This window comes from Emys orbicularis, chromosome 7 (assembly GCF_028017835.1).
Source record: "Emys orbicularis isolate rEmyOrb1 chromosome 7, rEmyOrb1.hap1, whole genome shotgun sequence".
Lineage (NCBI taxonomy): Eukaryota > Metazoa > Chordata > Testudines > Emydidae > Emys > Emys orbicularis.
In genome coordinates, this window is record NC_088689.1 from 43,921,174 (window position 1) to 43,944,434 (window position 23,261).

At 43.7% G+C, this 23,261-nt stretch overlaps 1 protein-coding gene across 1 annotated transcript in view; it reads right to left on the bottom strand.

Moving 5' to 3' along the window:
* Positions 1-436: 436 nt before the first annotated feature.
* LOC135881424 (prosaposin-like) overlaps positions 437-23,261 on the bottom strand; it is a 42,526-nt gene continuing 19,701 nt past the window's right edge. Inside the window, exons 2-14 of the mRNA XM_065408080.1 lie at positions 20,428-20,561; positions 17,577-17,651; positions 16,263-16,388; positions 14,389-14,583; positions 12,430-12,573; positions 10,799-10,855; positions 7,171-7,287; positions 5,424-5,522; positions 4,683-4,866; positions 4,280-4,449; positions 2,396-2,476; positions 1,701-1,808; positions 437-472 (exon numbers count right to left, since the gene is read on the bottom strand). Of these exons, the coding sequence (XP_065264152.1) occupies positions 437-472; positions 1,701-1,808; positions 2,396-2,476; positions 4,280-4,449; positions 4,683-4,866; positions 5,424-5,522; positions 7,171-7,287; positions 10,799-10,855; positions 12,430-12,573; positions 14,389-14,583; positions 16,263-16,388; positions 17,577-17,651; positions 20,428-20,561 (1,526 nt within the window). The remainder of the gene's footprint in view (positions 473-1,700; positions 1,809-2,395; positions 2,477-4,279; positions 4,450-4,682; positions 4,867-5,423; positions 5,523-7,170; positions 7,288-10,798; positions 10,856-12,429; positions 12,574-14,388; positions 14,584-16,262; positions 16,389-17,576; positions 17,652-20,427; positions 20,562-23,261) is intronic.

Consider the following 23,261-nt stretch of genomic DNA (forward strand, 5'->3'; position numbering starts at 1 on the left):
AAAAATCTGAGCCTTTATTGTCTTGCCCCAAGTAAGGGCAGAGTGCTCAAGAACACTGCAGGAAAGTCAAAACCAACCAACCATGGAATTTCAGTTTAGTAAGCCTATTCTGGTTTATTTATTTTACAATTAGACACAAGGCCGTTAATTCACAATAGAACAAACCCCACGCTACACCACTCCCCACCCAACAACTCCTCTGCTCCAAATGCACAAAGAACGGTACAGTTTTAAGGCTTTTGTTGAGTCAGCATTGCAGAGGAGTTCCCTAAATGGCAGCAGCACTGCGAACAAACCTGAAGGCACAGGACCTTCAGAAGGGAGAGGAGAGAGACAGTTCTTGAACCGACCTGGACCTCTCACCCGTCCCCACCCAAACAAATCCAGGATGCTTAATCAAAACCATGGCAAACATTTTCAGCTGGAAAGGTTTCTTCTAGTACCATATATGACGTGTGCAGTGCTCAACAGCCTAGGAGAAAAAGGAAGAGAGGTGTGAAAGAGAGGCCTGTATTGTCATATTATAACATAGACAGCGTCAATTTGCACAAACAGCTTGGAGCACCAGCACCATTCAGGCTTTAAGGGCAAACTAATATTAAATTTGCAGCCTATATAGGCATCTGTATGCACCAGCAACCATTCTGTGACTGAAACAGTCATCCAGTATGAGGGTGGAGCATGGGAAAAGAGTAGAGACTTGACCATACAGGTATTCAGTAACTGAGAGACTTTCTACCTAGCCAGTGAAGAAGGGAGGCTCATGGAGCTGCAGCATTAACTTGTCATGCTACCTCATCCAGTACTCCCAACCCTGGTTAGGGCAGGGCAAAACTTTGCTCTCCATAAAACCTCCACCCTTGCTTTTTCCTGGGCAGAGCCAGACAATTGGCACAGGTCATGAAGATGCTTTATACTGTGGACTGTCCTTTAGACAGGTAAGAGTTCCAAGTTCTAGAGGAAATGGCCAAGCCAGACATGGGCTAATCTAGCTCCTTCTATTTCATCTATGGATGTGACCAACCTTCTTCCCAGCTGATCTCATTCCTTTAGGATGTATTTTTAGTCCCATAGTCAAAACTCTAATCTAACTCCTCTGATAAAAGAAGATTAGCATGTGTGGATTTCTCCGAAATAATCTGAGTTTCCTGGCCTCCAAGGGGTTAAAAAGCATTCGAGTGGGCCAGTTACAGCTTCTGAGCCTATCAGCTCAGAGTCAGCTGTTCGAAATTGCACCAGTGAATTGTTAACAGTGAAGCCTCGGGTTTTAGAGGCAGAAGAGTCCCATTAGGTCAATCTCACTGCCAGCACAGGATGGTCACTCCAGTAGAACCTCTAATCCTTTGGCCAGCGTAATTGTAAGGGTTCTAGCAGTGGCACATTTACACTTCTTCTGAAAGGACCTGAGAGGTAAGCAAGAGCCGACAAGCCTCTATTCCCACCAGGTAAACCTCCCTTTCCCAACAACCGGCGGCCAGGCATTTGTAGTTCTTTCTCACAAATGTGGCTTGATTCTCCTCTCATTTATACCAACACTACAATGATGATAATCCACTTCATTCAATGGAGTTACTCCTCATTTAGGCCAGCGTAAGCGAAAGGAGAATCAGGTTCAATATTTTTAAAGTACTTTAGTTTGTTGCCCATTAATTTAATGGCATCTCAGACTCTCCCCTCTGGGGGAATCTTTGGTGACTTACATTGCACTGAGCTGCAGTCTCCATGTTCTTACACCAGTAGCTTGGGCCCCACACACATGGATCTTCACCCATGAGATCCTCTTTGGATGAAACACAAGCTCCTATTTTCTGTGCAGTGAAAGAAGAGAGAGAACAAAAGGTGCAGTTATGTCTTCCTGCTTACCATTGACATCAGTGATCTCACTTCTCCCTCCCCGCCCACCCCCATGATTCAGTGCCTCCTGCACAGCCATGACTATGTCCAGTGGGAGTTGGAGTGTGTAGACAAAGCAGAGGCAGTGCTGGGAGTTTCCAAAACCACAGTGCTAGACTGCTATAGACAGTTGGGTCTGTAGCTGAATGAACAGACTTGTGAGAAGTCCCTTGAGAGGACACCAAATTTCACACTAGACAATTTCAGCTTCTACGCTGGCTGCAGATTTGTGGATCTAATATTGAAGATCCCATTTGAAGCAGGGACACGCACCTCACACTGCATTACACGACAGTTACATTTCCTGCATTTGAATCACAGGGCAGGGAGGAGAATAACGATTTGCATGTTTAATCTTTGCAAAAGGTAAATACTGTAAATCTATTTCTTCTTTCCTGGCCAAAAAACAATAGTCTATGAACAGCTTTCGTGAGACCATGCAATTGGACAGCTAAACTGATAGTATACTTGCCCCATCGCATATGCCAGCAGAACTACTTACAGTGCACACAAAAGAAGGATCCAATATCTGTACCAGGAGTCGTAGGGCTTCTGGTTCATACTGCAGCACAATCTCATCACACTGTAACAAGAAGAGATGACATGAGACTGAATGCTCTGCTAGACCATCACAAGACGAAGACAAAGTACCCTGATTCAAACAGGGGAACCCCAGATTGTCTTGTGCTTTATAGATGAACACATGTTTCCATTGAGATTGGGGAAGAGGTGGTGCTTGGGGAGAGTAGTTCAGTCCTTTAGAAATGTGCAGTGCATTACTACAGGTCAGGACGATTGCCCAAGAAATGTACAAGCTATCGCTTTCCCTCCTTCCCCACCACACACTCTGTATGCAGTGAGGCAGGTAGGAGAAGGGGAGGAAGCGAGGAAGCTCCTATGACCTTATGCTGAAACACAAAGACTTGCACTCCTGTGCAGGAGCTGGCCAAAAGGTGGCTCTGCCCTGCACTCACATGCTATGAATGTGTCAGTTACTCTCAGCAGCAGTGCCAAAGTACTGAGGCAGCCAAATGCTCTTAGGCAGCTAGTCTGTAGTTCTGGTATGACTTTTCCCCCCAGAGGTAACAGTGTGCCACCAAGACTGCAGCCATGACAGGTTTTACCCAGACAGCAGACAGCAAAAGGATCCACAAACTCATATTGCTACATAAAGGTGGATTTTTAGACTGCTGACAGCTCAGGATGGGACAGGTGCCAACTCCTTTAACCCTCAAGAGAAGGGCTTGAAACTCCTCCACATGTCCCTCTGACTGTTATTGCAAATGACTGAACAGCTCAGATACGGCGCAGTGCCAATAAAGGACAGTATACGATACATTTCCGGGGCATGACGACGTACCCCTGAGTTAGCACATGAGGCGTCTATCTCTAGAACAGTTCTGCTGTGATGCTGGACTAGGTGGCTTTATACCTTTGTCCATTTTGTATTACGCTCTGATTTTGATTGGGAGGCAGCCTGCCACATATCCAGGGACAGGTGCCGCCATCTGATCTGCCAGAGATCAACTTGCTCTGTGCACATGCAGTTTATTTTGAACAAAAAGAAAGTCTCTCTTATTTGGTGCCGAGTAAGAGGAGAGAAATCCCAGCAGGGACTTAGAACTAATACACATTCCAGAGTCTCAGCTGCACTGTGACCAGTTTCAAAGCAGAGTCACCAGCCCATGAACCTTTCCATGATTCACCTGCTGGAGATAGAGGCAATCAGCCATTTCAAGCACAGAAGCCACTGCGAAGACTCGGACATTAATGTCCAGCCTCAGTGCATGTGAATTTGTTCCCATTTGGATTTTAGAAAGGATAATCTAAAATATATAGGTGTAAAGCATTAAGGGTGGGGGGAAGCAGCAGATAGGTGACAGGCACTGCGGATGGGGCACAACAGTGGTTCTCAACCAGCAGTACAAGTACCCTGAGATTAACGCAAAGGTCTTCCAGGGGGCACATCAACTCATCTAGATATTTGCCTAGTTTACAACAGGCTACATAAAAAGCACTAGCAAAGTCAGTACAAACTAAAATTTCATACAGACAATGACTTGTTTATACTGCTCTACATACTATACACTGAAATGTAAGTACAATATTTATATTCCAATTGATTTATAATTATATGGCAAAAATGAGGAAGTCAGGAATTTTTCAGTAATAGTGTGCTGTGACACTTTTATATTTTTATGCCTGATTTTGTAAGCAGGTAGTTTTTAAGCGAGGTGAAACTTGGGGATATGCAAGACAAATCAGACTCCTGAAAGGGGTACAGTAGTCTGGAAAGGTTGAGAGCCACTGGGGCACAAGACATGTTTTAGCCAGCTGGGTAGGGGACATCAGATCTTCCATCCCCACAATAGCTACTTGCAGTTACCTGGTCTGTCAAGGGTTTTGGCAGTAAATGACAGCCCCTCACAAGCAGAGTCCCAATTTCAGCCTGTGTCTCGTTCTCCTCCAGCTCATTGTCAATATAAGTTACAACAATCTGACACACGTTGCAGAACTCGCCAGCATTTACCGGTAACGGCTCCAGAGCACGTCTCTCTAGCAGACACACAGAACATTGGAATGTTAGATATCCAGCTTTCTAGTGAGAGTTCTCAGCAGCTTAGTGTGCTCGAGTCCCAGACCTAGGAACCAGTGAAAGGCTCCTGTCCTCCAACCCCAGCAAGGGGCCTCAGGTGAATACTGCACTAGTGCCATATATAGCCATAGATTGGACTCTTCACAAGTAAACAAGCATGCTTTGGACAGGATACTGGTCACCCAGTGCTTACCAGTGTGTGAAGGGCTACTCTTGGGGCAGCATTTCAGCATGATGCATACAACTTCGGGATTAGTTGCTTCCAACAACATGACAACGACAGCCTTGCCATAGGAGTCCACAAAGTCCTTACACTGCCCTAAGACACCATGAGGTAGCATGTAGCAGACCTTCTCCATGTCATGGACTATTTGCTCCTGGAAAACAAAAGCAGCAGGTGTCAGGAGAAGAGAGAATAAATCTATGCAATCTATCCTCGATACTACCTCAGTATGGGGCAGATAGATCTCAATCTTCTGTGCTATTCTTCCCTCTCCTGCAGACAAATGTTTTACTGTGTTGAGTCACCCACTAACCCTAAAAAGTGTCTAAGCCAAGGCCTGTCCCGCACCAATCCTTGGGAGGAGCTTGCAAGCAGCATTTAGCCATTTACAGAATTCCCTCTCCCCCTAACAACCCCTAAACGACGGAAATGAGAATACAGGGCACTATTAGGGCTATTGCCAGGGCTACATACCAACTTTCTTGCACCTAGGGTGAACAGATGTCCCGATTTTATAGGGACAGTCCCGATTTTGGGGTCTTTTTCTTATATAGGCTCCTATTACCCCCACCCCCATCCCGATTTTTCACATTTGCTGTCTGATCACCCTATTTGCACCCCCATAGCAGCAGCAGGACATGTTCCAAGCTGGGAGCTGCACTCGTAAATAGCCTATGCAAGCTCTGCATCACTGAACAAAAGGCCACATACCTCTGTCATGTTGTTGTTCAGCAGGCTCTCTGCTGCCTTTACCGCAATCTCACACATACCGCACAGGGGAGCTTTATTTTCTGGTCCCAGGTTTTCCTGCTTATTACAGCACAACAGAACGTTCATGTAAAACAATGATCATATGGGGTGGGGGATACCGTCATTTCTAGAGAACCCTATTGCTTTCATCCCTATTAAATTCTGTATGGCGTGTTCCCCAGTGATCTGAAAGACACTGCTTTTGCACTGAAATCTCTCAAATGATAAATTGGAGAATTGGTCTTGCATCAACAGGATGAAATTCAATACAGACAAGTGTAAAGTACTACACCTAGGAGGGAAAAATCAAATGTACAACTACAAAATGGGGAACAACTGGGTAGGTGGTACAGCTGAAACGGATCTGGGGGTGACAGTTGATCACAAACTGAATATGATTCAACAACGTGATGCAGTTGTGAAAAAGGCTAATAGCAAACTGGGGTGTGTTAACAGAAGTGTCATCTGTAAGACATGGGAGGTAATTGTCCCACTCTGCTCAGCACTAGTGAGCTCTCAGGGGGAGTACCGTGTCCAGTTTTGGACACCACAGTTTAGGAAAGATGGGGACAAATAAGTCAGAATCCAGAGGAGAGCAACAAAAATGATAGAAGCTTTAGAAAACCTGTTCTATGAGGAAAGGTTAAAAAAACTGGGTACATTTAATCTCGAGATGAGAAGGCTCAGGAGACGTGATAACAGTCTTCAATTATGGCTGTTACAAAGAGGACTGTGATCAATTGTTCTCCATGTCCACTGAGGGTAGAACAAGAAGTAATGGGCTTAATCTGCAGCAAGGGAGATTTAGGTTAGATATTAGGGGAAACTTTCTAGCTATAAGGATAGTTAAGTACAGGAAGAGAGTCTTCCAAGCGAGGTTCTGGAAACTCCGTCATTGGGATGTCAGGGATGTTTTAAGTTACTTGGCCCTGCCTCAGTGCAGGGAGCTGGGCCAGATGACTTCTCAAGGTTCCTTCCAGCCCTACTTTTCTATGATTCTAAAATATAAGCTGATCTGACTGAGTTATGTGCATGTGAACACTGTACATTTACAAAAAGGTGCTTCTGGGGTTCTGACAACTGCAAATTCAAACTAAATTTCAACCTTACCAGAGATTAGCCCTCACTAAGGGCTAGTTCCTCTGATGATGGTGTAGAATTGTATATCACAGATAACGTTTGAAGCAACTGAAAGTGATGTCCTGACTAGAGCTGGGGAAGGATGTGGGGGGGAGGGGTTAAGTGAAAGCATTTTGGCAAAACAAATCAAAGATCAAAATTTGTAAAATTTGAAAGTTTTGATCAGTTCTAATCCTGACCAGGCCCTAGTTCTGTATTGCATTTCATACCACCTCTACAAAGAGAAGCTGTTTCGCAATCTAACCCCAGAACAGTGAGATCTGTACTTTATACCAGAGATTCAGGCTGTTCAGTACACATGGAAGTCTGTATTTATTGCCTGACTTTGACCCTTCCTCCAGTTTAGTGCTTCTCAAACTTTTGTATTGGTTATAAATGCTGGAGTTAAAGCAGGGTTTGGGGGAGGAGGCTGACAGATCGTGACCCCCCCACATAATAACCTTGCAACCTCCTGAGGGGTCACGCCCCCCCCCCAGCTTGAGAACCCCTGCTCCAGCTCATGTGGGTAATACGCAAGCCTTGCTCTTTCTTCAGCAAAACAGTAGAGGGCGCTAAAGACTCATTTTACCTCCACAGGCTCCTTCATATTGGACATATGCATCACTTTAGCTGGTCCCAGAGACTGGAGGGGCACAGATTTCAGGGAAGGACAGAATCCAACTCTGCCACAAATATCCTTCGGTTGCTGGAGAGAGAGATACACAAATCAAGTAAGGACAAGCTCTATCCGGTTATACTGGCTCTATGAAGAATTCCCTAAAGAGGGAGGAGACAACCCAAATAAAGGTTTCAATACACCTGGCAACTGTAGTTTCTATACACTCTTGGAGGAAATGATGGTTGAAGGTAGGTTACCAGGTCAACGGTCTGATCAGATTTCCTTTGTAATATACTGTCAAGATGACACTAGATCTGTAGCTAGTCTGGATTTAAGGCTAGCTCCTAGGTACTATGTGCAGTTTTGCAAAATGTCTGTTTTCAGTACCCCACATCAGTGCACCAGCAAAGCTATGTAGTTCCTGCTGCATCCTCCCGATTAATACCTTATTTCTCAAAGTATAAGACATCCTTGTCATAGAGAAGCTTGTGCAACCCTCAGATAAATAATAGACAAGTTATCCAGACTCCATAGACTGTGCATAGAGAGAAGCAATACCTCCAAGATGTAGCCAAATTTCTGACTACATGGCCAAGCACGGTCTTTCCCTGGGTCACACACTGGGATAAGCATTTCAAGAATTAATTCTGCAGCAGCAGCACCATGTCCCTGCAACATGATCCCATGCTGCACCATGACAGACATCCTGGTTTTGCCCCAGTGTAACCCCATTAAGTTCCATGGCGTTATTCTTCATTTACTCTTTGTAAGTGAGAGCAGAACAAGCCCAAGGGCTCCCAGGAAATTACTAGTTATAAAACAAAGGCACTGGGAAAGCTGGAACCTAAAGGCCCCATTTTTAATTCTCAATTCAGACTCTCACGCTACCCATATTATTGCTCTTAGCCATAAAGGTTACCCTAGAGGAGAGCCGGTCAAAGTTTTCAAACATGAAAGTGAAACAAAAATGTCAACTCCAAACCAAACAAAAAATCGTGTTTCATTTCAAATATTTTTCACTGAAAAGTCGAAGTGGAACTGTTTTAGCAAAACATTTCAGTTTCAGCAAAACAGCACTTTTCATCCAAAAAATAATAATAATAAAGAATCAGAAAATTTCAATCAGCTATAGTTTGGGCCCTTCTTAACTTCAGAGTTAAAGCAAGGAACTGATTGGAGCCAGCAGGGAGATTACCCTATACCCTCACCTTTATCATAAGAAGGCCTTCACACCTGCTTCCAAGCTCGCCTCCTCATCATTAGACTGAAATCTTAACTGACATCTGGGCTGGGAGCAGGAGCAGGAGCAGGCGCTGGGAGCAGGAACCATGACCTACTCATAGGAGATCTCTCCCTAACCCTCCAAACATCCCTTGTATCCGTCAAACCTGACTGCAGCCACACCACACCTACAACTAATTAGCAAGAGTTGAACTACACTTAGGAAGGAAAATCAAATGCACAATTACAAAATGGGGAATAACTGGCTAGGTGGTCGTACTGCTGGAGAGGATCCCAGGGTTATAGTGGATCATAAATTAAATGAGAGTCAACAACATGATACAATTGCGAAAAAGGCTAATATCATTCTGGGGTGTATTAACTGGAGTGTTCTATGTAAGACACAGGAGGTAACTGTCCTCCTCTACTCAGCACTGCTGAGGCCTCATCTGGAGTACTGTGTCCTATTCTTGGTGCCACACTTTCGGAAAGATGTGGACAAGTTGGTGAGAGTCTAGAGGAGAGCAACAAAACTGATAAAAGGTTTAGAAAACCTGACGTGTGAGGAAAGGTTAAAAAACTGGGCATGTTTAGTTTTGAGAAAAGAAGACACAGGGGGACAAATATGTTAAGGGGTGTTACAAACAGGATGGGGATCAATTGTTCTCCATGTCCGCTGAAGGTAGGACAAGAAGTAATGGGCTTATTTTGTAGCAAGAGCAATTTAGGTTAGATATTAGGAAAAAACTGTCTAACTATAAGGGAGGTTGTGGAATCCCCGTCATTGGAGGGTTTTAGAATAGGTTGGGCAAACCCCTGTCAGGGATGGTCTAGGTTTATTTGGTCCTGCCTCAGCACAGGGGGCTGGACTTCATAAGGTCCCTTCCAATCCTACATTTCTATTAATCTTTTAGATGAAAAGCAAAAGAAATGCACCAGTGCAGGTAAATTTAACACATAACTTATAGTTCTGCTGGTGAAGAAGCAGGGTTGTTGAAAGACAAGATGAAACAACAATTAGAATTCAGAAGAAATAAATCAAGCAGTCAAAATATGTATAGAAATTCCACAAATAAAATGAACCTGCTAAGGAAGCCACCTCTCCCCACCAGTCCACCTGGATCCCAGTCATCTTTATTAGAAACGTAAAGCAACGGTTTCATTGGCATTGTCCATTCCAGACTAGCTCCCTGCATGCGAACAGCCAATTTTCATGCAATTAAAACAGGGACATCCCTCAGTCAGAAGTTGAGCACTGCCAAGGGCAAACCCAAGATTTTCAGTGTGTTCTTTTCCTCACCTAAAATATTACCCCCAAGTACTAGTTACAATCCACATTTAATTGGACCAAATATATAAATATTTGAATGTTCTTGTTACTATATAAAATAATGTCTCCACATCCCCAGATGGCACTGAAAGAACAAATCCCAAACAGGACCTCATAACATCCCTTTGAATTTGAAATCCGGATTATTCTTTTAAAAAAAGATTCTTTACTTTAAAGGCAGCATTGCTGTCTAGCAATTAGAGCTGGAATGAAAGTCAAAGTGGGGTTCTGTTCCCCACTGACTCAAAGTGACACTGGGCAAGTCAATCACCATGCCTCAGTTTCCTCAACTCTACAATGGGTATAATAATGCTTATCCACCTTTCTAGAGTGCTTTGAGATCTTGGGTGAAAAGTGCTGTGTAAGTGCAAAGTGCTACTTTGAACAATGATTTTCATCTCGCAGCAGACGGCAGGGCCTCACCATCACTGCCATGATGTGTTTCTCCTCTTTTCTCCATAACTTTCAATCCAACCCACACCACCCACATTCAGATTTCAGCTGCCTCAAAGCCTCCAAGGCTGTGAAGTATTTTGGGGGATGTGCCATAGCAGCTCCATTTATCATTTGTTCCATTGGGAGGGACTTACTCAGGTACATGTGTAAAACTCTCTGTTTGCCTAGAGAGCTGAAAGTGTGTAAAATATAGGAGATGAAGTCTACAGAGTGGGAAATTTAAAAGCCACACTAGATGTAACTCTGACAACACAAGAAGGTGCATTCTGCACCCAGAGTGACAGAGCTACCTAGAATTGAGACCGTGGCAAAACTAGACTTTTTTTTTTTTTTTTTTATATATGAAGTCTGCTAAATAAAAAAACTTCAGCTGTTATTCTTTCCAAAATCCACAAGCATTCCTGCATGGCCTAAAAGGATCCGTAGGACATTTACCATGTAGTTTTCACACTGCCTTAGGATTCCTCAAGGTTCATTCTGAAGGCTTAAAGGTAATAAGGTAACTTTTTCCAGAACGAGCTCTGATGAAGAACCAGCACCAAGAATAGAAAAGATCTAAAGAAGATGTATTTAACATCATATTCAGCTTACCATGTGCATCATAAACTGGATGGCAAACTCTGAGTATTCAAAAATATAGCTCTTGCACTGTGGGAGAGACAGACATCCCAGTAAATACCAACAAACCATTCTTGCCCACATCACTGTTAATGCCACATTAGGAAGGAGATTACATGTGTGTGGGAAAATTCAAAACAATGGTTCCCACAGAAGCTAGCATGACCTCAAGGCACATTTTGAATTTGAATGGTATTTTGAATTATTCTATGTGTTACCTATCAAACCTTATCAGAAGTGTGCAGTGTGAAAGAGACACAGTCACAGGGCAGGGGGAGGGATCAGAAATGAAGTGCCGAACTTCTGCATGTAATGTTGCATTTTTGGGCCTAGCTTCTGAAAGAATCCCTAGCGTTACCTCACCTGGCTCTGGAATTAATTGCCACTCCCCTCTAAAATGTATCCAGCATTTTAGATGCTTTCCATGTAGAGCAATGACAGAGGGGGGAGGGATAGCTCAGTGGTTTGAACATTGGCCTACTAAACCCACGGTTGTAAGTTCAATCCTTGAGGGGGCCATTTAGGGAACTGGGGTAAAAGTCTGTCTGGGGATTGGTCCTGCATTGAGCAGGGGGTTGGACTAGATGACCTCCTGAGGTCCCTTCCAACCCTGATATTCTATTATTCTAATGATGATATTTTAGGAGTGGGGAGGGAGAAGGAAGAGGAAACTAAGACCTTTCAAAGCCTATGGGAGTCAGGTGACCAATTCTGACAGTGTTGACCTCTTACCAAGGACCAAAGGAGTTGGGCACTAGCTCCCACAGATGCCTTTGAAGATCCCAGCCTTAACCATTTAGAACTGATAAGTTGGCTCAGTAAATAAAATGGTATCATGTTACCTACACGCTCAACAGTATTATTATTTATTTGTATTTCAGTAGCACCTTGTGCAAGGCACTGTCCTCACACATGAAGACACAGCCTCTATCCCAGAGAGCCCCAATCTATGAACATAAGCAAGCAAGCAGGATGGTGGAGAGGGATAACACACAGTCAGTGTATACACAATTTCTTTAAAACCAATCATTTTCGTCTCTCCCCAGTTCGCCCTCAGCCTAGCTAATGTTAATTGGTTAACTTCTTGTCAGGGTCTCGGCAGAAGTGGGTGGAGAAAGGAATTGAAGGAGAAGAGGACAGAGGCCTTACAGACGTTTCATCAAGGACATTGTTCAGCATTTTCATTAAGGACAAATCCAGCCACAAACGTTCTGTCCACATGGAAGAGCAGGAAGGGAATGGATGCAGACTGTGAAGAAAGCAGAGCCGGCTCCAGGTACCAGCTTGCCAAGCAGGTGCTTGGGGCAGCCACTCTGGAGAGGGGCGCCACGTCCAGCTATTCGGCGGCAATTCGGCGGACAGTCCCTCACTCCCGCTCGGAGCGAAGGACCTCTCACCGAATTGCCGCCGCAGATCGCGATCGCGGCTTTTTTTTTTTTTTTTTTTTGCGCCGCTTGGGGCGGCAAAAACCCTGGAGCCGGCTCTCGAAGAAAGACTCCAGAGCAGAGCACTTATGGCCTCTACCAAGCAAACAGCTGCTCAGTACCACCCTGGCCACCACTGGAGGCAGTTCAATTATCTTAGTGAAATCAAAATTCTGTTACCCCTTCAGCCATGTTAGGTCCCAAGTGTTCACACAGTTGCTTGGCAGTAGCAACTAAGTACTCAGTGAAGAAAGGCCCGGTTCTCGCTTTCTCCTGAATGTCAGCAACCAGCTGAACACAGTCTCCACACAAGTGTCCTCCCTCCTGATGAAAGATAAGGGGAGAGCCAAAAATTAAAACACATGGCCATGCACTAGTGGCACTGCTATGTCCTCACTACTAACAGAGGAAGCATTCACTGCAGTTTTGTTATCAACGCTCTTTATAACATAGCTAATTTTCACAGCACTACAAGGAGGCGGGTATTATCCCATTTGACAAGTGATGAAAAGCAGACAGGTTAAGTCATTTGTCCAGGAAACAGAGAGAGGCCATGTCAGAGCATTAAGGCTGTGCCTACACTGCCACTTTCAGCGCTAAAACTTTAGTCGTTCAGAGGTGTGAAAAAACACACCCCTAAGCGACAAATGAAAAGCGCCGGTATAGACACTGCTTTATCATCAGGAGCCATGCTCCTGGCAATAAAGCTACCATCCCCCCTCGCTTGGGGTGGTTATTTTTTTATCGCCGGGAGAGCTCTGACTACACTGGAAAGCGTGACTACACTGCCCACGTCACAGCGCTGCCATGGCCACGCTGTAACGTGGCAGTGTAGACATACCCTAAAACTCAGCATTCCTACCTTCCACTCCTGTGCTCAACCCATGTTTCTCTCCAATGAACAGCCCCCTCAGAAGACTCAGGTAAGACACAGACTCTTCTCCCAGGCTTCCCTCCCGTCCAATTTAAATTCCACTGCTGCCTTGCCTGGGCACATACGGGGCATGCCAACTGAGCCCTGACATTCCTGATTTTAACAAGCTGCTGACTTCCATCTAGCACTCTGTGCACAGGGTGGAATCTTCCCTTCCACATGCTGTCTGCGTATTGCCCCTCACCCCAGTGGGAGCACTGAGAATTAGTGTAGCCCACGAAAGCTTATGCTCTAATAAATTTGTTAGTCTCTAAGGTGCCACAAGTACTCCTGTTCTTTTTGCGGATACAGACTAACACGGCTGCTACTCTGATACCTGACTAGATACTCTCATTTTTAGATAGCACAAATGATCGTAACACTTGAGTGAATAGAATCATAAAAAATTGAGGTATGTGCAACACAAAAGAGCTAGTAAAAGGTACTGTGTAATTATACACTGGGAGGGAATAAGAGAGTCAGAGACAGAAAGCAGGGTACAAGTTCTAGGAGTGGAGAAGGAAGAGTAAAAAAACATTAGCATAAGCCAGGAATGGTCCCATATCTAATCAAACTGGCCCTTGTTACTTGCTAATCGGTACATTGTTACTGTTTAACATTGATATGGTGGCAGCATGTAGAAACCAACCATTGTGCTAGGCCCTGTATAAACATATAGTAAATGACAATCCTTGCCCAAAAGAACATTACTCAAACAATCCAAATTATTGTATGACCAGCAATGTTGCTAATTTTCTCTATTATTGACACCACCTTAGCTGTTGATTTTATTTATTTTTAAATACCCACTAACGTGCATTTTAAAGTCTGTTTGTGGACAGTCACATACTCTACCACTGGCCACTGCAAAGGGAAGGGAAGAGACCCCATTAATTCAAAGGGCTGTCATTCATTCTAAACCAAAATTGGAACAGTATTTCAGCCAGCGTCAATCAGTGTGGCTCCATTGCCTTCAGTGAGGCTATGCCAACGTACAGCAGCTCAGGAACTGGCCCAATATGTTTCTGAAGTCCAATTGGCAACTTGCAACCTAAGTGGGCTTCCTGCTCTCTTGCATTCTAAAGCCATGTGTTTGTGCTCCCAAGTGTAATCAGTTTGGTATGTGTTATTGAGAAGCATTGTGACACCGAAACAGAACACAGCATGCTTCCTTTGTGTGCAGCTGATTAACCGAGGAAGCTAATCTGTCCATATTGCATCCTTACCAAGGTCTCTTGCTGAGTTTTGTCCTGGGGGTAAAGGAGAAGAGGGACATTAGCAAGGAAGGGAGACACCATTTCAGGGAAGTCCATTACAGGTATCTCATTGGACTGCAGTGGCTTCTGAATCTTCAGAGCGTCCTCATGAGTCTCCATGGATTTGCACAAGGTGATGGCACGGCATACTACGTCAGGGTTGGACTAAAAAGAACAAAGGAAGGCCAAGTCATTGATCAGTCCTAATCAAAGTTAGCCTTGCACCTTGGGGGAGGAGATAGATACAAATAAAAAGCAGCACCCATCCCTGCTACTTAGTCAGAGCAGCAAAAATCTAAGTGAACAAAGCAACAGTTGCTAAGATACCCAGCAAGGAAACGGTTTACAGAATGGAAAGGTTTATTTTCCCCTAGCAATCCTCACCCCCCACTTGTGTACACCGGAACCTGTTTCATTATTCCATTGTAGTCCTGGTGCAGTCCTATACAGCCCCCTGGCTTTCTTCTGTATAAAAAAAGTGACAACTAGAAGATATGCAGCCAGCCAAGCTAAGTGCTTTAAAGATGAACGGAAATGAAATTTTAAACACCATACAATGGGAAAAGGCTGGTGCAGGCATCAAATTGTTGTGCAGAAATAAACACTGGAGAAGAGGGGAAATTAAGTTAAAGACTTTTCACCACTAGACCCTGAGTCAGGACATCTGGTCTCTGTGTTGCCCTTGCAGTGGGCTGATAGAAATATGACAAGTATTTTCTATGAAAAATTTTTAACCAAAAAATTGATTTCATCTGAAATTTTACTAAATTTTCTGGTGGCTTTTTTTTAACTAAACAAAATTGAATTTTTTTGTTTCAGGGGTTTTTGTTTTGGGCTTTTTGTGGTGGGGCAGGCTGGAAAATAAAACAAAGAAAATTTTCAAATTGAAATTAAAGTAAATGAACATTTTTGTTTCACTGGAGGAAAAAAACTAAAGATGTCAAAGGAATCAGAAATGTCCATTTCCTACAAAAGGCCATTTTTCATCACAAAACTTTTTGACCAGCTGTAATGGTAAGTGACCTCACTAACACATAAAGGAAACCTGCAAAGAGGGAAAGGAGGCATTTGTGCCCCTTTTTGCTTCATTATGATGTATGAAGAGGCCTGGGAAGTTTGTTTTTTTAATATTAGAAATGCTGGTGTTGTCTACCCTGGAAGTCTCCATGGTAGCTGGAAAACATAGTGACATCACAAGTACCGAGGACATGAAACCTGACTAACTGAGAGGGGGAGTTTCTTCAGACTGTTAAAAAACTTAAATGACTAAGAAGCACTTTGAGAAGGAAGTTTGGAAAATTCAACACCCCTCTTACCCTCCAGCTAAGGTCCAAGAAAGTTCTACATCTACATTCCTGAGACCTCCAACATGACTCTGCAAAATCAGAGAAGGCCTTGACATTTAACACTAACATATTTCTAGTGTTAAAAACAAGCAGAAGTTATTTTGTTTTGTAAAAACCTTTTCAGAACCTCTGTATACATCTTAAGAAGCCAAAAATGGAGCAAACCTATGTTTTATTTTCCTTTGGAGGTCACCTTTAAGGCTCCATTCCTTAAGTAATTTAGGTTTTAATGATGTCATCAATTGCTGCAGGTCAAATAGGATCCTGAATTCAAATCTTAGCAGGTAAGTGAAGAATTTGTTTATCAGCTATCTACAGTTTTTGTTTTTTTATTACAGAAATTAATGTATTGGACTGGAATCTGCTTATATGCTCTCTCAGAAGCCTATTACCGTATTATTTATTATTATTGTCCTAAAAGGGACAAAAAATGCAGAAAGTCAACCTAGTAGTTTTACACCATAAATCTGTACCATTGTTTTTCCCCCAACCAATTACCAATACTTGTTTGCTCAGCTCTACGATCATTATCATGCCAGTGTCCACCATCTTCTTGCACTTGACTGACCAGTCCTGGAAAGGAAGGTACTGGCATGACTTTTCCAAGAAAGCACGGATCCTTTCCTAGGAGACAAGAGAAGAGGGGAGTGTTATGGGCTGTGTTCACATACACCATGGCAAAAAGCTGTGTATGTTCTTCACATTCTTAGGAGAGACTATGGAAAATCTGGGCAAATTCTTAAGCTCCACCCTGGGGGAAGACAGACTTTCAGCAGAACTGGAGCATGGATGGATGAAATATGTTTATTTCTCCAGTCTCAAATTTAAAAACAGACAATCCCAGATCTTCTGGAGGATGAAAGGATGCCGGAGTTGGCACCCACTACACTGTGGTAAGAGGAAGATTTCTTGCAAGACCAGTCACTATAAGAAAGAATTCCTATAGGTTTAAAGGCTTCATATGAAGCAAGCTCTCTAGCTTATAAAATACAATCCAGGAGATCCACTATCTGTTCTCTTTGTTTCATAGACACCCAAATTCCAACTAGAGATAAGAAAGGAGGCTAAAAAAACCTGACTACATGGATGGACTGCTGACCAGATGGAATGGCACTTGCATCAAAGGGAAAGAGGGGAGAGTGACACATAGCTGCTCCAAAATCCCCTTGCCACATCACACACCAGATCTTTGTGGCTTCTTCAGAGACTGCACGGTAACCCACCATCCTACCCAAAGCTAAATGAGTGCTCCAAGAGGATAAGGGAAGAAAGCACAAACATTCAAACAACAGTGTTTTACAGCAAGTCAGTGGCATATCAGGGGTAAGTAAGACCTCTAAATTCCCAATGGGAGAGACAGGGAAAGGGACCCCCTTTGCTAGAGATGCTGAAGCCCAAGCCCCCTCCCTGTATCCCATGATTCTCACCTTACACCAATTCCCTTTTTAGGCACCTTTCCTCTGCAGTGTAACCATTTGCACTGCCAGAGACAGCACAGTGTAAAGGGGCCTTTACATACATGACACTCTTGACCAATGTCTGCATGGAAATTCCTGACTAGCAGGTAGGTAATAATAAGGTTAATCTACTTCCAACCCCCAAGTCATTCTCAGGTTTTGTGACCATCCTGATCATACACTGGACAGAAGATCTTACAGTTGCTTTCCTTTTCCTCCCTCTGTGAAACTCAGGTAACAAAAGCCACTCATGATATTCTTCCCCTTCCTTGCCCCTCCCTGGGTCACCACGATAGTTGTAAAGGCATCTAGTGCCCAAAGCCAAAAAGGTTGCTGGGTTCTTCAAGCTACTTACATCTGTGCGATTGTCCTGCAAGATCTTCCCAAGCATTGATACCACCACTTTACACATATGGCAAGGGATGCTTTTCTGGGGATAGAAAAGAGAAAAGAGTTACTTGAGAGGGACCTGCATGTTGGTATATAAATGAAAATTTTCCTTTCCCTTTCTTGTCTCTGTATCATATAGTGAAGGAGAAAGCTAGCTTCACATAAGCCCAAGTTTCAACCTCTGCTCCCACAATTTCTAAAAAAAAAACAAAAAACAAAACAAAACAAAAAACTATTCCCCTGAAATCTCACATGCCCCATCTCATCCCAGGATAGAATTTTTCTGGGAAGGTTTGTTATGTAGGTTTTTGAGGAGAAGGGGGCAGAAAAGGAGTTTTAAAGTTACCATGCTTTCAAAAATTCCTGTTATCATTTAATCCAAGAAAGTTTTCTTAACATCTTTTTGTCCTCCCATCTCCAAACTCATGTTTACTTTGCCTGTTAGTGGGGTCTTTGGAGTAGGGGTCCAGTTGGGGGAATGACAAGAACTGGTTTTATCTCCATACAGAGGTGAATGTTATACAACATGAACATTTATAAATATAAAACCCTTTACAGTACACTGACCTGCTGCTGGCAGAGGTGGAAAGGCATAGGTGGGCATGGTGAGAGGTGTAAATAAGAAGGGGCAGGAGATTGGGTGGGGTAAAGAGATGGAGGCACAGAGAGGAGAGATTGGGGACTGGAGATAGAAGGGGTGGCACGTGGAGCCATGCTTCTCGGTCTCAGATGGGGTGTGGGCAGGGAAGAGGAGCTTCATGGAGAGGGGACAGAAGACTGAAAGGGGGGAAATACAAGGGGGTATAAGGTACCTGGTGATGGGGCTAGGAGAGGGAGCATGAAACAGAGGCAGAAAACAAGTGGCATGGAGTGGGCCTAGGTGACTGCAGGAGACAGAAAGATGGAGTCTAACCCCGTTAAACACTTTGAATTCCTAGACATTTTAGATATAGAAAACTTCAAGCACTTAAGTTTTACAGAATGGATAACAGACTCCCCGTCTCATCTGCCATCCCCATGCCCCCAGCTTTCTACCACTCCCAGACCCCACCCAGGTGTCACACCCTCCCCTCCCCCCACACACACACGACTTGCCTGGACTAGCTAACACCTGCAAGGGGGAGCCCAGCTCTGATGGGCCTTGTGAAATCTGTCAGAACAGGGATCCTGCCTGCAGACTTTATACACCAACCTAGCTTGCACTTCTGGCACTAATACAAAAAACCCCAACAACCCACAGAGAAACTCAATCAAAAAGGCTCATTATTTAAAAAGAGCACAGGACAAAAGTGCACCTCAAAAGAAGCATGCTAACCCTCCAAAACGGTATCAGACTTCCTTTACTAAAGTCCTACACCTTCACAAAATACAGCCCAATATGTTAACAAGTCTAGCAATGACCAGGTAAGGCCTCCAGCCAGCGCTAACTGCTTCTATGGGAGAGTTTGGGGGTTTTAGTGCATTTCCCATTTAGGAAGGAGGTGGAAAAGAAACTGTCTCTTGGCCTGACTGACTGGTGTGCAACGTGACATTCAGCATGGAAAGAGGAAGGAGGGAATTAAACACAAGGTTGGGATGAGTCATAAGGTTATAGAAAAGCAGATTTTCCCCACACCGGGCTGAGGGAAGAGAACAACTGGTGTGGGAGGGTCATCACTCTTTGCAAACCAGTTTTTTATAGTTCAAAGTGACCTTTACACTTGTTGCCTGTTTCCCCACGCTTAGCCAGATGGTGTCCCCCTTCTCTTTAACCAGCTGACAAACACAGGGCCCAATTCCCAATTACACCAAGGCCTCTCGACACTACTCTAGCGGCAGAAAGAGACTTTAAAGGAGCCATGAGACTGACAGACAGGGGGTCCCCACTGACATAGAACTGGTCTAACGACTCTTTGCCAGCCCTGCTCCCAGTCCCCAGTATAGGGGAACTTTGGGGGCATGTCAGTGCAGGCCAGGGACATGACTGGAGTGCACTGCTTTTCAGCTAAACTTTGGGAGGCAGAGAAAAGGAGCCATGGGAAGCAGAGTGTAACTTAGAGCAGCCCCAAGGCTAACTCTAGCTTACACCAGAGACTGAGCAGTGCCCTAAACATCCCCACAATATGGAGGACATACAGGTAGCTTAAAAGACACCTTAACCATCCATCCTGTTCCTGCCCCAAGTGCAAGGATGAGAATCAGACCCTCACTCATTATGTGCACAGAAGTCAATACATTTTATTGACCATAGTAAGTTGCAGTTTTTCCAGTACACACAGTGATAATTGTGTAGTTAGAGAGATCTAGGCTAGTCCAACAATTATCTTCAGTTTCTACAGAAAAGTTCCATACATGGGAACTCTTGGGAAAATGCATAGGCATCTGTACATACTCACAAGCTTTTTATGTTTATTGGAAGGCCTGTAAATTCTCCAGCATAAGTTTTACAGTGGCCTAACGTGACCTCTGGAATTATGCATTGTTTCGAACAGGTGCGAGAGTTACATGTTCATTCCTATAAACGTCAAAGAAATAGGGCTGTCTGTTAGATTGGTGGCAGCCTGTCGTAGAAAGGGTATGAACCATGCAGAGCAAAGGGACTGAAAGAGAGAAGTCAGCCAGTCCCTCTCTCCCTTTAGTTCATTCACATTGTGCAGTCCTATTGGTATCAAAGAAAGACATGATACAAAATTTTTGGAGGACACAAACAGTTACAGAAAAGTGCAATGCAGATGTCAGCTCATTCCTGTAAGTAGGGCCTGAACTTTACAGAGCTGCACGTGGGAATACAAGGGCTCTGACAGAAGAGAACAAGCCTGTTCAGACTACACACTCACCACAGGAAGCTTGTTCCAAACAGTCTGCTGGCAGTGCTCCACAGCCCCACACCGCAAAGCCGTCTGCAAATCCTGACACCAGTTCTCAGGCCCCTTCGTGCACTCTTTCTGCCAGGAGAGGGGGCTCGCCACAGCTGCCAATGAGAGAGAGAGAGTCCATTTTCAAACTGCACAATTCAGAGGATATTCAACCTTTGAAGAAGAGTTACAACACATTGTCCCATATGGAGGCCTTGCCCATATGTCTCCATTCTAAGACATTTGTATTACATTTTATCCTGAGGTGTTAGACAGCAGTGTAGGCCAATTCAGCATGTCTTATGTAGGCTGCCCCACGTAGCTCTGTAGGTCCTATTAAGCCCCCAGCCTCAAACACTGATTTGTTTCCTTCTCCAATTGCTAGATTAAATTATACCTCCAGCACACAAGAAACCCCTGGTTCTAATATGCTAAAAACCATGTAAGAGTCAACCCAAAAGAATTTGGAGGCATCAACGAGATAAATTAGGTGAACTTTAAGAAGAGGATTCCAGAAACTTAAGCCCCAAAGTTCCTCCATTAGATCTCAGTCTCCCAGGACTCCCTGCCACTGCCTTCCTTCACACAAAGGATGCCTTGAAAAGGAAGAATATTAAAGACTTTTCACTATTATTGAAGGGCTAACATTCCTGGCTGGTATGCATTTCAGCACTGAACTAGCTAACTAGAGTACTAGTACTAGAGTAACTTCAGGGAAGTTTCCCTGATATTTTCCTGTGCAATGTATCATTTTCTCATAAGGAGGGAATGAAACCAATGCAGGCTAGTTCATTTCAGGACAAAGAGTGCACATTGCATGTGGATAGCATCTGAACAGCAGCGTGCGAAACTCAGCCATTGTATAAGATACAAACTTGAGCACTTGCCTTCAGAAACTGCTCTTTAACCTCTTTAGGGTTTATCCAAAGCCCATTAGCAACCAAACCCTACCAGACAAGACTTCCACTCCCTCAGGCTGACTTGAAATCAAGTTTTGCAGTGGGAAGCAGTTCAGGACTGTGGATAAGCACGTTAGCAGGAAGTTTCACATAAGTGATGAGCAATGAAACTGTGAAAAAAATTCATTTAAATAGGCATCTTTAAGCTTCAGGGTGATCATCCTCTCGGAGCTCTTGGTTCAGACTTTCTGCAGATTCAGGAACACGTAACCAGAACAAAGGCCTCATTTACTGTTGTAAGATGTTTCCCCTGTACACAGAACATTAAACTCTGAGTCCAACTGGCTAAGGAAAACCCACACTTTGATGCCTCAAACCTACTTCTTACCTTCCCTTCTAGTTGAAAAACCCACCTCCTCTCACTCACAATTAGCACCTTAATGTGTTATTCACAAAAGGCTAGTGAGGAGTGTTTATTAACAATTGACCCCTTTAGGGTGTCTCTCATTAAGTCCGCTGAAGAATTACCAACCCAGTTTTAACACAAATAGCAAAAGTGTGTGCCAAATGCTGTGGTGAGATCTCTGGGTCCTACGCACTCTGCTGCAGCACATTGGAAATTCTATTAAAGTTTCATTTTAAAAATGAGTTTTTTAATGAATTACATAAATAATGAGATCCAGGCCACGCTCCCTGAGTTATTCATTTGATTGCATCCGGCATACTTTATGCTCTCCAGACATTTTTGTATTGGCAACCTATAACTGCATTACAGAAGTTGTTGGGGAGAGACAGGAGATTTTTGCAGCTAGGTAGAGGACAGAACAGTTGGAGCTTTTTGCAGACAAGATGCAGTGGGAAGCAGCTCAAGACAGTGGAATAAGCATGTGAGCTGGAAGTTTCGGATAAGTGATCAGCAGTGAAACCGTGAACAATTTTTCATTTAAATAGACGCCTTTAAGCTTCAGGGTGATCACCTTCTCAGAGCTCTTGGTTCAGACTTTCTGCCGACACAGGAAGACATCACTGCATCCAGTTTTGCAAATTTTTACCTTAATCTCACTGTGCCTCAGGTCCCAGTCTGTAAAATGAGAACAACTCCTAGCTCGCAGGAGTGTTGTGAAGATAAATCCATTAATGTTTATAAAGTATTCGTATACAATGGTGATCAAACAACACAGAAAAGCCCATGAAGAAATTAGTAATTACATATTCAGTGTATACTGTGGATGGTGTCCAGTAAGTAACACATGGGGCCATTCATTGAATGAGGATAAAAGAAAATATTGAACTACCTCATTCTCTGAGCACTGAATGAGGCAGGGCTCCTGTAGATAAAAATACTATATGATCATGAAGACTCTCTTATAATGCATTATGGAAGGGGGCAGAACTAAGGTTATGTAGGCAACCACAAATCTGGCAATTCCTAACTTGAGTGATTGCCTTTCCAACCTTAAAAATGTTTTTTTAATATACTTTATTTGTATAGAACATGTGCATAGAACCATGTAAATGCTCAGTAGATGAGCTGTACTAAGTCGGTAGCATAGGCTTTGATCTAGAAGGCTCCTGCCAAAGGCAAAGAACAGGAACTGGAAAATCAGAAGTTACAGGAAATTGGGGAATTTAAGACTCTCCCATACTCCAAGGAGAGGAGGTGATGGAGGACAGAAGACACCTCCCATCCTGCCTCTTGGCTCTTCTGTGGTGGTATTATAAATAATTGTCAAATAAACTACTCAGTTAGCTTGATCCTCCTCTTAGTCACATTTTGTTTTCCCTGGCCCTCTCAACATTCAGGACCTGTTTTAATATTACAACTCAACCTACGCTGTTGGCTAAGAACAGGAAGTAAGTCCAGAATATACAAAGTGAGGTTTGCTAAAGCCAGAGTGGGACTGGCACATAGCAAAT